At 49.1% G+C, this 15,214-nt stretch overlaps 1 protein-coding gene across 4 annotated transcripts in view; it reads right to left on the bottom strand.

Annotated features, from left to right (window-relative positions):
- Window positions 1–10,385, bottom strand: part of FBXL7 (F-box and leucine rich repeat protein 7) — a 325,721-nt gene extending 315,336 nt beyond the window's left edge. For 3 of the 4 annotated variants that reach the window (XR_007355143.2, XR_012667085.1, XM_048839632.2), the window contains exon 1: window positions 9,733–10,382. Coding sequence is in view for 1 of the 4 variants with exons in the window: in XM_048839632.2 (XP_048695589.1) it covers window positions 9,733–9,769 (37 nt within the window). In the remaining 3 variants the exon portion in view is untranslated. Of the gene's footprint in view, window positions 1–9,732 lie in introns of all 4 variants that reach the window. The other variant, XM_048839634.2, reaches the window with a different exon arrangement.
- Window positions 10,386–15,214: the final 4,829 nt, after the last annotated feature.

Genomic DNA, 15,214 nt, shown 5'->3' on the forward strand with positions numbered 1-15,214 from the left:
ACAAATTTATGTAGCTGTAGACAGGAATTTCCTGATTCAAACATAAGCACGAGAGGGAACTTCCTGTTTCCTCTTTCTTTCCCCCAAGAAACATTTTTAGGAGGATTTACTAGTACTGCAAGCCATTAATTCCCTGGAATATATAGCTCAGGTTAGGTATAGGATTACCATTTACTGTACTGCAGCAAGAATGTAATGTCTGTGTTAATCTAAACATGACTCTACTCTGCAATTCAGAAGTGCCACTGTACTATATGTTTCTGTATGCAGGTTGGTACACCAATAATGCATGTCCAAACCCTGATCCAGAAAACGTACTAGGACAAAACTGGGACCAGAGTGAAATGCCATATTCAGTATACAATTTGTAAGCCAGTGGACTTCTGTGCACCTAGCAATAGGATCAGAACCTAAGGCCTGGTCTACACTATGAGTTTATGTTGGATTTAGCAGCATTAAATCCGAATTAACCCTGCACCCATCCACACAACGAAGCCATTTTTTCGACATAAAGGGCTCTTAAAACCGATTTCTGTACTCCTCCCCAGGGGGATTAGCACTGAAGTCGACATCACCATTTCGAATTAGGGTTAGCGTGGATGCAATTCAAAAGGTATTGGCCTCCGGGAGCTATCCCACAGTGCACCATTGTGACCACTCTAGACAGCACTCTGAACTGGGATGCACTGGCCAGGTGTACAGGAAAAGCCCTGGGAACTTTTGAATCTCATTTCCTGTTTGGCCAGGCGTGCTCATCAGCACAGGTGACCATGCAGAGCTCATCAGCACAGGTGACCATGCAGTCCCAGAAACAAAAAAGAGCTCCAGCATGGAGCTAACGGGAGGTACTGGCTCTGATTGCTATATGGGGAGAGGAATCTGTGCTATCAGAACTACGTTCCAAAAGATGAAATGCCAAAATATTTCAAAAAAAAAAAAAAAAAAAAAAAAATCTCAGAGGCCATGAGGGACAGAGGTTAAATCAGGGACGCAACACAATGCTGCATGAAACTTAAGGAGCTCAGACAAGCGTACCAGAAAACCAGAGAATCAAACGGACGCTCCAGAACAGAGCCCCAGATATGCCGCTTCTATGCTGAGCTGCACACAATTCTAGGAGGGGCCGCCACCACTGCCCCACCCCTGTCCATGGACTCCAATGATGGGGTACTCTCCGCCATGCCTGATGATTTTGCAGATGGGGAAGATGAGGAGGAGGATGAGCTTGGGGACAGCACACAGCTCTCCCTGACAGCCAGGATCTTTTTTATCACCCTGACTGAAATACCCTCCCATCCCAACGAAGCCAGAGAACGGACCTCTGGTGAGTACCTTTTTAAATATAATATAGGTTATAAAAGCATGCGTTTAACGATTAAGTAGCCCTGAGGACTTGGGATGCATTCGTGGCCAGTACTGCTACTAGAAAAGTCTGTTAACGTGTCTGGGGATGGAGTGGAAATCCTCCAGTGACATCTACATGAAGCTCTCCTGGAGGTACTCTAAAAGCCTTTGCAGAAGGTTTCTGGGGAGAGCAGCCTTATTCCGTCCTCCATGGTAGGACACTTTACCACGCCATGCTAGTAGCAAGTAATCTGGTATCATTGCATGACAAAGCCTAGCAGCGTATGGTCCCGGTGTTTGCTGGCATTCAAGTAACATCAGTGCTTTCTCTCTCTCTGTTATCCTCAGGAGAATGATATCACTCATGGTAACCTGGTTGAAATTAAACTTCCCTATTAAGGGGACATTCTGAGGTGGCCGTTCCTATTGGGCTCTTTGCCTGTGGCTGAAAAGAAATCCTCCCCACAGATAGCCACGTGGGGGGTGTGTGTGTGTGTGTGCGCATTGGCGCTGAGCTGTTTGCATTTGGCTAGCAGGGATCTTCCCTGATACCAGCGAGGCGGTGGGGGGAGGGGTAAAGCGATCATCCCAGATAATTGGATCGGGGGAGGGAGTTAGTTTGGTTTCTGCTGCTGCACGTTAACAGGAAAACCGCAGCACTAAATGGCCAGCTCAACAGGCTTTGCTTAGTATGGGAGAGGAGGGCGCTGCTGTTATGAAGGTTGAAGAAGCCGAAAGACTATGGCTTACCATGGCCGCCTGCAAGCCAAATTCTGTTGACCGACACCACATGTGTGATCTCGAACACCAAAGCCGCAGGCACTCAATATAAGATGCAAAATGCGACGTTGTACCAAAATCACATGTGCTATGTAATGTGAATAGTGTTGTTCACTGTGAAAGCATATAGCCATTGTTCTGTAAAATGTATCTTTTAAATATTTCACTCCCTTTTTTCCTCCAGCAGCTGCAAATGTTTCAAGCCTCCCTCCTCCGTCCCAAAGGCTCTCTCAGATAAGGCAGCGGAAAAAAACGCATGCACGATGAAATGTTCTCTGAGCTCATGCAGTTGTCCGGCACTGACAGAGCTCAGCACAATGTGTGGAGGGACACAATAGCAGACTACAGGACAGTGGCCGATGAATGTGAGGAGAGGTGGCAGCAGGAAGATCAGAGGAGGCATGAAACAATGCTGGGGCTACTGTGGAATCAAACAGACATGCTCCAGCGTCTGGTGGAAGTTTATGAACGGCAGCAGGATCACAGACTGTCGCTGCAGCTCCTGCTTAACCGCCCTCCCTCCTCTCCAAGTTCCATAGCCACCTCACCCAGACACCCAAGAATGCAAGGGTGGGGGGAGGCTCCGGGTACCCAACCACTTCACCCCAGTGGACAGCTCAAGCAACAGAAGGCTGTCATTCAACAAGTTTTAAAGTGGCCTTTTCCTTCCCTCCTACCATAACTCACAAGGTAGCCCGGGTGCGGTATCTATTTATAAAGAATACATGTTTTTTAAACGATAGTGACTGTTTCCTTTGCAAGCAAGCTGTGATCGAAGGGGGGAGGATGGGTGGCTTACAGGGAATTTAGAGGCAACCAAGGGGGTGGGTTTTCATCAAGGAGAAACAAAACAGAAGTGTCACACAGTACCCTGGCCAGTCATGAAACCGGTTTTCAAAGCTTCTCTGATGCGCAGTACTTCCTGCTGTGCTCTTCTAACCGCCCTGCTGTCTGGCTGTGCATATTCATCAGCCAGACGATTTGCATCAACCTCCCACCCCACCATAAACATCTCCCCCTTACTCTCAGAGATTGTAGGAGGAGCACACAGCAAGCAGCAATAACAATGGGAAGATTGGTTTCACTGAGGTCTGAGTGAGTCAGTAAACTGCACCAGCGACCCTTTAAACGTCCAAATGCACATTCTACCATCATTCTGCACTTGCTCAGCTTATAGTTGAACATCTCCTTACTACTGTCCAGGGTGCCTGTGTATGGCTTCATGAGCCAGGGCATTAAGGGGTAGGCTAGGTCCCCAAGGACAACTATAGGCATTTCAACTTCCCCAACAGTTATTTTCTGTTCTGGGAAGTAAATCCCTTCCTGCAGACATTTAAACAGACCAGAGTTCCTGAAGATGCGAGCGTCATGAACCTTTCCCAACCATCCCACATTGATGTTGGTGAAACGTCCCTTGTGATCCACCAGTGCTTGCAACACCATTGAAAAGTATCCCTTGTGGTTTATGTACTGGTTGCCCTGGTGATCCGGTCCCAAAATAGGGATATGCATTGTGTCTATGGCCCCACCACAGTTAGGGAATCCCATTGCAGCAAAGCCATCTAGTATGACCTGCACATTTCCCAGAGGACTTTGGAATGTTTCATCATTTTTAGAGGTAGGTGAATCCTGCAGAAAAATATTGTGTAAGAATCAGAAAATTTAAAATGAAAACACTTCAGCTGTGTATGCAAGTTTACTTGCCAGAAAAATGCATGTGACCAACTTTATTTTCAGGAATGCTCACAAAGCACAAGTTTTAAACTTTTATGCCAGAATATTAGCAGAAAGTGAATTTACTTTCTGCAAAGATGTGCGGTGTCTCAAAAGTTATCCCCATTCAGATCCCGATTCTGAAAACTCTTATGTTTAGGCTCAACTCTAAGCATGCAAGCAGACCCACTAACTTCAGCATGGCTACTTACATCCTTCACACATGAACCGTTAGTAATTAAGCATCTGAGCCTCACTCTGGAAACACAAAGTACTCCGTGATTTGGGGTGACCAGTCAAACCAAGGGAACCAAGGCATATGTTGCTCTTGGAAATTGCCCAGCAAGAACATGATTCCAAGTGACCGGGGTCCTGGCTGCTTCCTTCTGTTCTCCAAGCACAGAGACCCCAGTGGGGTTCAGGGCATCCCACAGGGCATAATTAATGGGACACGGTATGACAGTTAGCTGGATGAGTAAAACATCCTGTCAAAAGCATACAGCTTATGCCGTCCTGTCAGAAGGGCCAACAAGGTAACTCACTGTGCCCCTTACTCTCTTCTGTGTTGTCCATTTCACCTATGGAGCTGGTCAGAGAGGTGTCCTTCAGCTAATACAGGATACATCTTACCACTCTTATATACAGGAGGGGAGTGAGAACGAAGAGGGAGACAGCCAGCCTTGGCCAGCTTGAGAAGGCCACAGCTGATGGGTAGGACCAGCTTCTCCAAGGTTTGCATTTTATTATGTTCAATAGATGTCTCTGCTGCCATACACTACAGTTTGCAACTGTAGTGTATTTCCCTTTCTCCCCAGTAGTTCCTGAAACTGTCTGTGTTAGTCATGAAGGGAAACAAATGAAGCACCAATATGATCCTCTGCTAAGGTGCCATCTTATGTTCCTACAAAGGAGATTTTTAAGATTCCTCTGAATGAATCTCATCCCATCTCTCAGATATAGGCAGATTCTCCCACAGATCTTAAAGGCCTGGGCTGGGGCTGTTATCACTGCTGGAAAGGAAGGTTGCCTTGGTACTGGGTGAGGAGGTGTCTGCAATAGAATCAGAGTCAGTGTCAAAATCAGGCAGAGAGTTAGTCTCACAGCCTCCAGCAAGGGTTTCATGAAGTCCTGTATGTAGTGCTACTTCAGAAGCTTGAGAGGGCCCTGAATGATATCCTTTTATGATGTCTGGATCTGAAGGGATGAAAGATGACTGGGGTCTTGAGGTCAAGTTGGGGAACCAGGTTCATTTCCTAAGGGGTTGAAGGCAGTTCCAGATTGAGACTGGAAAAGTCAGTACAAGCACAGAATCAAGCAGCATAGAAGCATGTGCTTGGGGTGATTAGTAGCCTCATTTGTGCCCCACACACGCCAGCATGGAGAAAAGTGAAGGCTGAGATCTTAAATAGCGAGGAACCTACGTCAGCGCAGAGATGTCTCCCTCTGTAAGGGTATAGAAGAGACCACAGTGGTGCCATTGGCTAGTACCTGGGGCCCTCATTGAGCTAGGAGTATTAAGGAACAGAGAGATGGTGCTTCCACTTTCCTTTTGCTTACATCCCTCCTGTGATGACATGTTTCCTATCTGTTACCTGCGTGGACTTGTAGAACTGAGACCGAGGCATCGGCATCAGAGAATAGATGCCGAGTTGGTGGCTGGGGTAACTATGTCAAATGAGGAGTAGAGACAGAGCTGGGTGCTTCCGTGTTGTTAAGGCTATTGAGGGCCAAATAGGCAGTTGCCAGTTTGGTGCCGCTTTTGATTTACCAGCACCAGTGGCATGAGGTAAGAGATTCTGGCCCAGCATAAGGCCAAGGAAATTCCAGTCTTGGGTCTATGAGAAGAAGTGGAGCTGAGACTGGAACAGAAAAATATCTTAAGTCCCATGACAAAGAACCTCGTAATTAAGGCTGGTCTCAGTACACTCAATAAGTGCATCAGAGTATCAGGCTGTATGTATTGAGAAGACAGATGAGCTTGGATCCTCAAACATCTCTCCCTTCTAGTGCAGGGAATGAAGTTGTGGCAAACTGCACACTTGGGTTACCAAGTGTATCTGCTGTCAATATAGAAGACACTGGGTACGGGCATCAGTCTCCAATATGATCTGGTATCATCTCTTGAGACTCTTAAGGAACTCAGGGGCTCAGCAAAATCCCCAGGAGGGGCTGAAGGTTCCTGAGACAAAGGCAGACCATATATGATAAGCTACCTATACAACTCTACACAACCTACCTATGAGGGAAAAAAAAACAAAACACTACAATAAGGGAAGATCTAGCCTGAGGACATGAAGGCAACAAAGGAAATTAGGACAATGTCATATGAGATCTCTCATGCACCCTTCCCCCTCCTTTATGGATATCTGCACCCCTCCCAAAAAGTAATTAAATCCCTGTACCCCCTCGCTGCTAACTGCATCAACCCCACAATCCCCCTGCATGTTGTTAAAGGAGTTCATTCACCAAAAAGCTCTACTGCACAGAAGGGGGGGGAGAAGGGGGCTGATCATCTCAGTGCAGGGTCCCCCACCCCTATTCACAGAATCATAGAATCACAGAATATCAGGGTTGGAAGGGACCTCAGGAGGTCATCTAGTCCAACCCCCTGCTCAAAGCAGGACCAATCCCCAATTAAATCATCCCAGCCAGGGCTTTGTCAAGCCTGACCTTAAAAACTTCTAAGGAAGGAGATTCTACCACCTCCCTAGCTAACGCATTCCAGTGTTTCACCACCCTCCTAGAGGAAAAAGTTTTTCCTAATATCCAACCTAAACCTCCCCCACTGCAACTTGAGACCATTACTCCTTGTCCTGTCCTCTTCTACCACTGAGAACAGTCTAGAACCATCCTCTCTGGAACCACCTCTCAGGTAGTTGAAAGCAGCTATCAAATCCCCCCTCATTCTTCTCTTCTGCAGACTAAAAAATCCCAGTTCCCTCAGCCTCTCCTCATAAGTCATGTGTTCCAGACCCCTAATCATTTTTGTTGCCCTTCGCTGGACTCTCTCCAATTTATCCACATCCGTCTTGTAGTGTGGGGCCCAAAACTGGACACAGCACTCCAGATGAGGCCTCACCAATGTCGAATAGAGGGGGACAATCACGTCCCTCGATCTGCTGGCTATGTCCCTACTTATATCCAGCTCCTCGTCCACTGTCACCCCTAGGTCCTTTTCCACAGAACTGCTGCCTAGCCATTCGGTCCCTAGTCTGTAGCTGTGCATTGGGTTCTTCCGTCCTAAGTGCAGGACCCTGCACTTATCCTTATTCACCAAAGACAGAACTGCAATTAGGGCTCTTAAGGATTTGTGAGAAGGTTGAGGGATGGAGAGCATATCCCCTCCCCCCCCCCCCCCCCCCCAACATAGTATCCCTTTGCAACCAAGGTTTTAGCTGACAAACCAGAACTAAAGCACGAACCCATTCCAATTTTGGATGTAATGTGGAGTGGTGAGTTTAGACGCAGGGATTAGAATGCTAATTCCTCCCCTACAAAACACTCTGAGGTGCAGATTTCAAGACACATGCTTGGTCCATTTCTAGAATAAGTTCTGATAGTAAGAATTGATGTGAACACTCGTACCAGACTAAATCAGATCTCTGGCTGGCAAAATTTCTGACTTCATGAGCTCTTTTGAAGGGGGAGCTCATTTGGCAGTAAACGAAAGGAATTTCAATGTCTGTATAAAAAATGGTGTTTTTCCTTTGTCACTATCTTCATGCATATTTTGGATGTGAGTGACGCGTATTCTTTGGCACTTGCCTACTGGAGTCTCAAAGAATGTAACAGATCATAGGCCTCTCTACAAACAGACCCAGTGATCTTATATTGTCCTGGGTACCATGAGGGTGAATTGTACAGATGATCATTAAATGTTTAAGAATAAAAATAAAAATAGAGCACCTCTTTTGCAGTCAGAACAACAACAAAAAACTTTCAAACCTTCCTATTGGTTCCCTATTACCAGCTGACCTTTCCAGCAGTCTCCTACAATGCTTCAGTGCAGACCAAATTCATTGCTGGTGCAAACCACTGAAACCAATACGTTTCTATAAGGATGAATTAGATCCTGTGTATCTAAAACCAAACACAGTAAAATTTCACTGAAGTGAAATTGCAGAGGTAGCATTTATGGATAACAGCTGGAGAACATTAACTCTGTCTCTTTCTCTTTCTCCCTGGGGTTGAAAAATGTTGCTGTTCAGACAGGAAGCAGTCATATACCACACTGCATACTACAAGATTTACAGGATACAAGAACAAGTTGCAAAGCATTAGAAATAATGCAGTGGGGGAGGGGCTGATGCAGAACCTATCACAGCAGAATAATTTTAATTGTCCCATATTTTAAGCCTCACTGATGTAGTTTACACAGAACAGAAACTGGTCCAATGGCTGAACATGAAAACTGGACAGGACTTAGCCATTTAAAATGGTTAAATATCACTCCCCATTATTTACTCTTCCCTGGATCAGGCCCTAGATGAGCAGAAGTGCTAAGTGCACTTAACTCCCACTGAGGTCCATGGACATTAAGATGCTCAGCACCTACCTGAAGGTGCTCACAACACATTGTTAAAAACTAGGACCGAGATCATGTGAACAAATTGGAAAGGCTAACCAGGTGTTTGATTTCACTCAGCCCTTATTGGGATCCAGCAGCGGGCAGACAGAATGACCCTTGGAAAAAGTTATTGACATGACTAAAAATACAGACTCTACTGGTGGTTACAGGCTGATAAAGCAATAAAGGGAGCAGGAGTTACAGCAACAAAAGCTATGTTAAGTAACAAGCACACCCAACTACTTCAGCTATCCATGTGTATATGCTTCATCAGGGACTAGTAACTCAGACCCTACCTTGCCGCTCCCTGTGCGGAAAATGCTGTTATTTTAAAATGCAGTCTTTATAATGGCAGACTATGTTGGAGTTAGCACCCCTACAAATAGGGTATCGCAGCAGAATTTATTCAGTTAACTTGCTGCAGTTGTGCTCACTCTTAAAAGGGGGAAACCAATTTCTTTTACTACAAAAAACAAAAAGTGCTTTTACTCTTTTACCAGCTCTGGCAGCTTCTTTCAGAAGCGTTCCATTTGCCAAAAATCTTGGAAATATAAATGTTCCCTGCCAATAACTTCGACGACATGAAGATAACAGACTAATTATCATTGATTAGCCAACACAGTCTGCAGAGAGACCAGACACGTATAAGGAGCTGTCAGGGAGAGAGACGGACCAGTTGACACACCAGGGAAAACTTTGCTGTAGACACTTCAAAACCATGTAGCAGCAGCTCAGTGAGGCAGAGCCACCCAGGTGGGAAAGGGTTACTGCATGTAAAGCGCACACAGGCAGCATTCAAGAGCTATGGGAGCTATATAAGAGTAACCAGATTTGCAGAGTGACCAACTGGTGTCGGTACAGGAGAGGGCATAAAAAGTAGCTGAGGCTAAAAGGAAGCGCAGTGAGGCTGGAGAGGAGAGGAGGGGTGTGTGTTTTAGAGCTGGAGCTTCTAGCTCCCATCTAAGGTCCAGCTGCTTTACACGAATGTATAGGAAATATTGGTTTGAACATCCTTGATATTTCCCATGCCACCCATATGGTGGCCGGAAAGCTCCCCCTCTTTCTGCCCTCCCCAACTGCAAACAAGCTTCAAAAGTTGGGCTACAAAGGGAAGCGAGCCAAACCCATCCCGCAACTGGCCAGCCCCCTCCCCCGCTCTCCCTACTGCCTGGGAAGGGAACTTTTCCCACTCTCGGGCTGGGGACACACACAAAGCCGACTCCGCAGCCGGCTGGACGTCCCCGCCCGCCCCAGCTCGAGGAAGGAAGGCGAGGGGAGCAGGGTCCCGCCCAAGGCGCCCGGCGACTAGCTGGGCTGGGCTCACTCACCCTCACTGCCGTACTGTTTGCCATTGTTCGCGCCCATCCTGCAGGCTTCATGCTCTCCGGCTGCCCGCACACACCATGGCTCCCCGGCACAGAAAGGAGGCGACTGGGGTGGGGACCCCGCTGGTCCGGAGGTTCGGCTTTTACATGCTACAGGCACTCGGGTCCTTCAGAGGGAGCCAGCCCCGCCCCACGCAGCCACCCCAAAAAGGGGGGGGGGAGAAAGTGAGGGGAAAGCCCCCGGTGCCCTCACCCCCCGCTGCGGGCACCACGGCTGGCCAGCAGCTCCACTTATAATCCACACACGGGTCAGCAGCAATCCCAGCGCGCAGCCGCCTCCTCCCGCCGGCAGCGACTGATGCGCCTTCCGCAGCCCGCTGGGGCGGGGCCGCAGCTCCTCGGGTCCCGCCGGCGCTGCCGGGCTCCCCTTCCCCGCCCGCGCCGGGAGGGCGCAGCAGCCACTTGTTCCTCGGCCCCGCGCCGGGCCGGGCCGCGCTCGCCGCGCTGCTCCGCCCGCTCCAGCGCCGCAGACTTTTGTTAGCGCCAGGCGCCTCCTCCCCGCATCGGTCGCTCCTTGGGCCGAGAGGGCTGGGCAGAGGAGGGCCAGGCTGGGGGGGCTGCAGCCTTTTAAAGACACAGCGCGCGCTCCCCGCACGCCCCTGTGGACCGGCCTGCGGCAGCGCAGCCCAGAGGCGCCTATTTAAGCAGCTTGTACGGTTTCTCCGTCTTGCGAGGCAGGCTGGTGGGGTGTATGTGTGTGTCAAGGAGGAGACGGATTTCTTATGAAATCCCCACTGATTCTCGCCCCGGCCCCACTGGCTGATGTGTTTGGGGAAATCCGTTGTTTCTTCCCCACCTATCTGCTCCCTGCCAGGGCATGTGTTTTCCGCTGGTTTGCACTGTAATTAGAGACAGCATGATGAGCTGCTCTCTTTTGTCCCACAAGGGTGTGGGCTCAGCAGGAGTTTCACAGATTGGGCCTGATCTTCATGTGAGTGGCATTGAAGCTCTGGCTGTAGATCAGGGGTCACTAGGTTCAGTGTTTATTTTGTCTTTTTCATGCCACCTGACACAGCTGTTGGTTAAATGACCATTCTTCACTGATATTAAAGACATTACTCCTGATGGGAATTCTGCACCAAAATATTAAAAAGTCTGCACACAATGTTTTAAAATTCTGCATATTTTATTTGTCAAAACAACAATATAATTATGTGAGTAATTTATTTCAAAATACCTTTCAGTAAGTATATCTGTAACAATACAGACAAAAAAGAATCAGGAAATGTTTATTGGAAAATAGATTCCTGACTAGGCATATTAATACAGAACTTTGAGTAATAATTCATTTAAACTGCAATACAGAAACGTATTTCCTGCACTTCTCAGAAGCAGTGCAAAGGTTTGGACAAGTCATGAGTAACGGAGGAGCTGAGGGGGAGGGAAGTAACTGCTGGGAAGGAGCCTGGGCGTGAAGCTGGAGGGTTGTTGGGTGTGGGTGGGAGTTTAGAACATGGTTTTTGGGGGGGGATGAGAGAGGGATTGTTAGGGACTTGAGGAGCCTCCCCCATGCAGACCCCGGCTTTCCCTTAGCCTCGCTCATTCAGTCAAGCACATCTTTCCCTGACCCCATGTGTCCCTGCACCCTCATTCAGCCACCCCTCCCCCATCCAGGCCTGCACCCTCACTCAGCCACCCTACTTCCTCCATCCCCATGTGGCCCTGCACCCCCTCCCTGCACCCTAACTCAGCCACCCCTTCTCCCCCCATCCCTATATGCCCCTGTACCCCCATTTCCATTCAGCCCCCACTTTGGGTTGCCAGGCATCTGGAACACCCGGTCAAAAAGGGACCCTGGTAACTCCAGTCAGCACTACTGACCGGGCCGCTAAAAGTCCAGTCTGTAGCACAGTGGGGCTCAGGCAGGCTCCCAGCAAGTCCGGCTCCGAGGTGCAGGGGCTGCCACAGGGGCTCCCCGAGCTGCGGGGGCAGCACCTGCAGGCAGTGCACAGAGCCCCCTGGCCGAACCTCCGCCTAGGAGCTGGACATGCCGGATGCTTCCTGGGAGCTGCCTGAGGTAAGCGCTGCCTGGCTGGAGCCCCCATCCTGAACCCCCTCCCACACCCTAACTCCCTCCCAGAGCCCACGCCCACACCCAAATTCCCAGCCCTGAGCCCCCTCCCACTCCCTAACTCCCTCCCGGAACCTGCACCCCACACCCCTTCCCACACCCCAATACTTTGCCCCAGCCCTAAGCCTCTCTTGCACCCCAAACCCTTCATCCCCAGCCCCACCCCAAAACCCACACCTCCACATGCAGCCTGTACCCCCTCCTGCATCCCACTCCCCTGCCCCAGCCCTGAGCCCCCTCCCGCATTCTGAATCCCTTGGCCCCAGCCCAGAGCCACCTCCTGCACCCCAAACCCCTCAGCCCCAGCCCAGAGCCCGCACCCCCAGCTGAAGCCAGCACCCCAAGCCCCTGCCCCAGCCCAGAGTCCCCTCCCACACCTTGAAGTCCTCATTTCTGGCCCCACACTGGAGTCTGCACCCCCTGCCAGAGCCCTCACCCCCTCCTGCATCCCAACGCCTGCCCCAGTCCAGTGAAAGCAAGTGAGGATGGGGGAGAGTGAACAAAGGAGGGAGGGGAGATGGATTGGGCAGGGCAAGGGTGTTCGGTTTTGTGCAATTAGAAAGTTGGCAAGCCTACCCTCACTCCAGTCTGTCCCCCACCACTAGCCCTTCTGAACCCCTGTCTGTGACCCCCCCTGCCCAGCCACATGCGCCCCAAGCTGTCTGTCCCCCCCATACCTCCTCACCTGGCCCCAAAGGCAAGGCACTGTGAGACACACAGCCTCTTCTCTTCCATATCTGCAGCTTACTGCTCCTGCCTGGGAGTGGCTGCTCTCTATTCTGGTGCCACAGGAGCCCCTACTGGTTGAAAGTTGTAACTGCAGCACCTCTCCAGCAAACTATTTTTCTGCTGAGAAAATAAATTCTGCATGGGGACATGAATTCTGTGCATGCGCAGTGGCACAGAATTCCTCAAGGAGAAACACATGCAGCATATACTATTTCAAGCTTCATTGACCACTGGGTATAGTGTCCCTCATTTAGGGTTTCTGTGATACCTAATTAGAAAAGTCATAAATTTGCCATGGCACTTCAGAGATATACACTCACCATACATGTAGAAATTCAATCCCTTCTCAGTTTAGGGAAATATTTGTCTTAAAAATTGACAGTTTTTGTGAACAGTTCTACATCACAACTGTTTGCAGAGCAGAGTCCACAAGTAGGTTCAAAAAGCTGTTTGCAGTACATAAAAAATCTGATCTATGGTGCCCCTTTTGGCCCAAGCAGTTAGCCAGTAAGTGGGGGGCCTTGGAGGACTGTTTCTGTTAGGAGAAAATGAGGATTCAAGTCAGGTATTTCTTTGTAAATAAACAGGATTGCAACACAGAATGTATGGAGCCCTGTTCACCTGAACACAGTAAAAACAAACAGCAGGAGGCAGTCTTCACAGTTCCAAGCCTGTCATTTCAGTCAGCACTCTACCCAAAAAGAAGCTTCTTTGGTTTACTTTCAAGGCCATGCTACCAGTGCTTCTCTGGTTTTCTGGCTGCTTCCTCCGTTCTTTCAGTTTGCTTGCTCCTCTGACACACAAACTCTGTGTTTACTATCAGTTCCTAGGGAAACCACCTGTTATTCTCTTCAACTCCGTTCTTTTCTTAGGCTTTCCATGTATCCAGTGCTTTACGCGATAGTTTCTATTGTTTCATCTATCTTATTGCATGAAGGAGCTTCATTGCTTCTCCCCCATCCCCACCCCCACTCTTTACTCAGAATAAAGGGCAGCTAGCATGCTCATTAGCTTCACCAAGGTCTGTGATTGTCCATAGATTAGAGACACTTGCTGGCAGCTACCAATACCCTCCAACATAACACTACATATTTTTGTGTGCCGGTTGACAAAGAGCTCCATGTACTATCCACATTGTGGAAGCACCAAACACAGCTCCATACTTAAAATTGTGTTGAACTGAGAAATCCTGCTGTAAATACAATCTGTTAGGTATAGAAAAAGGCATTACTCTCCCAAGAATATCAACACTTACTCTTTAAGTAATGGTTGTGTCTACAGGTTACTGGTAATAAACTGGTTCCAGAAAATTAAATCTTGGTCTAAACTAATATATATTCTTAATTTCTGTCCTTAAGCAGATCTTTTTAAGAAAAAAAGATAGCCAGTTTGTGTGTTCACATATAAAGGGAGTGTAGTAGGCATAGCTGATATTGTCATGGGAAACAATGGCACTGGTGACTGACAGGCTGTCTGAGATGGAATTAATTAAGTAGTAATCCCAATGAAGCAGGTCATGAAGGCTTTTTTTTTTTTCTGACTGCTTTTATAAATGCTTGGGGCCTGATCCCAGATGGTGCTGAATGCCCTCATCTCTCCCGGGAATCAGTGGAATTGCAGGCAAACAGCATAAGTTAGTTGCTCAGGTGCTTAAGTCTTTGCATGATCAGGTCTAAAGGATGCACACAACTTCTTTTCTCCAGGCTCAGAGGATGAGGCTCTAACATCCAGATAAACTCCCTTTCACAAATAATATTTTTAATATAGTATAAACATCATGAAAATAAGGTAAAATGCTTCATTTGAGTATGATGAAACTCAATAACACCTTTCTAACTCTTCTATATTTCCCTTCCTGTTGTAATCAATGGAGGGAGTAGAGGTGGCCACTGTTTGCCTCCCTTGCAAGAATGGAAAAAGAGGAGCTGTCACCTCATCTGTCACAATTCAAGACAGATGATTCTTACTATTTACTGTTCTTTCTTCCACCTTCGAAGGGAGACCATGCAAGTTTAGTAGGCTTCCATCCCATCCTGAGGGGCGAGACCTAACCTGCAGAACACTAGTGACTCCTCAAGTAGGAGAGGGGGAAGATGGATCTAAACCAGAGGTGAGCAAACTATGGCCCGCAGGCCACATCCAGCTCGTGGGACCGTCCTGTCTGGCCCTTGAGCTCCCGGTTGGGGAGGATAGCCCCCGGCCCCTCCCCTGCTGTCCACCCTCCCCCACAGCCTCAGCTCACCGTGCCGCCAGCTGCAAGCTCCTGCCGGGCAGTGCGGCCGCGAGAGCAGCCAGTGACCGGCCTGTCCCGATACTCTAGACTGCACTGCGGCGTGGCTGGCTCCGGCCGGGCGGCGCGGCTGCCAGTCCTGGTGCTCTGAGCGGCATGGTAAGGGGGCAGGGAGCGGGGGGATATTGGATAAGGGGCAGGGAGTCCTGGGGAAGCAGTCAGAGGACAGGGAGCAGGGGGCGGTTGGATAGGCGTGGGAGTCCTGGTGGGCCGGTCAGGGGTCAGGGGTGTGGATAGGGGTCGGGGCAGTCAGGGGACATGGAGCAGAGAGGGTTGGGTTGGATAGGGAGTGGGGTCCAGGGGGGGCGGTTGGGGCAGGGGATCCTGGGAGGGAG

This window comes from Caretta caretta, chromosome 2, assembly GCF_965140235.1.
Source record: "Caretta caretta isolate rCarCar2 chromosome 2, rCarCar1.hap1, whole genome shotgun sequence".
In the NCBI taxonomy this organism is placed as follows: domain Eukaryota; kingdom Metazoa; phylum Chordata; order Testudines; family Cheloniidae; genus Caretta; species Caretta caretta.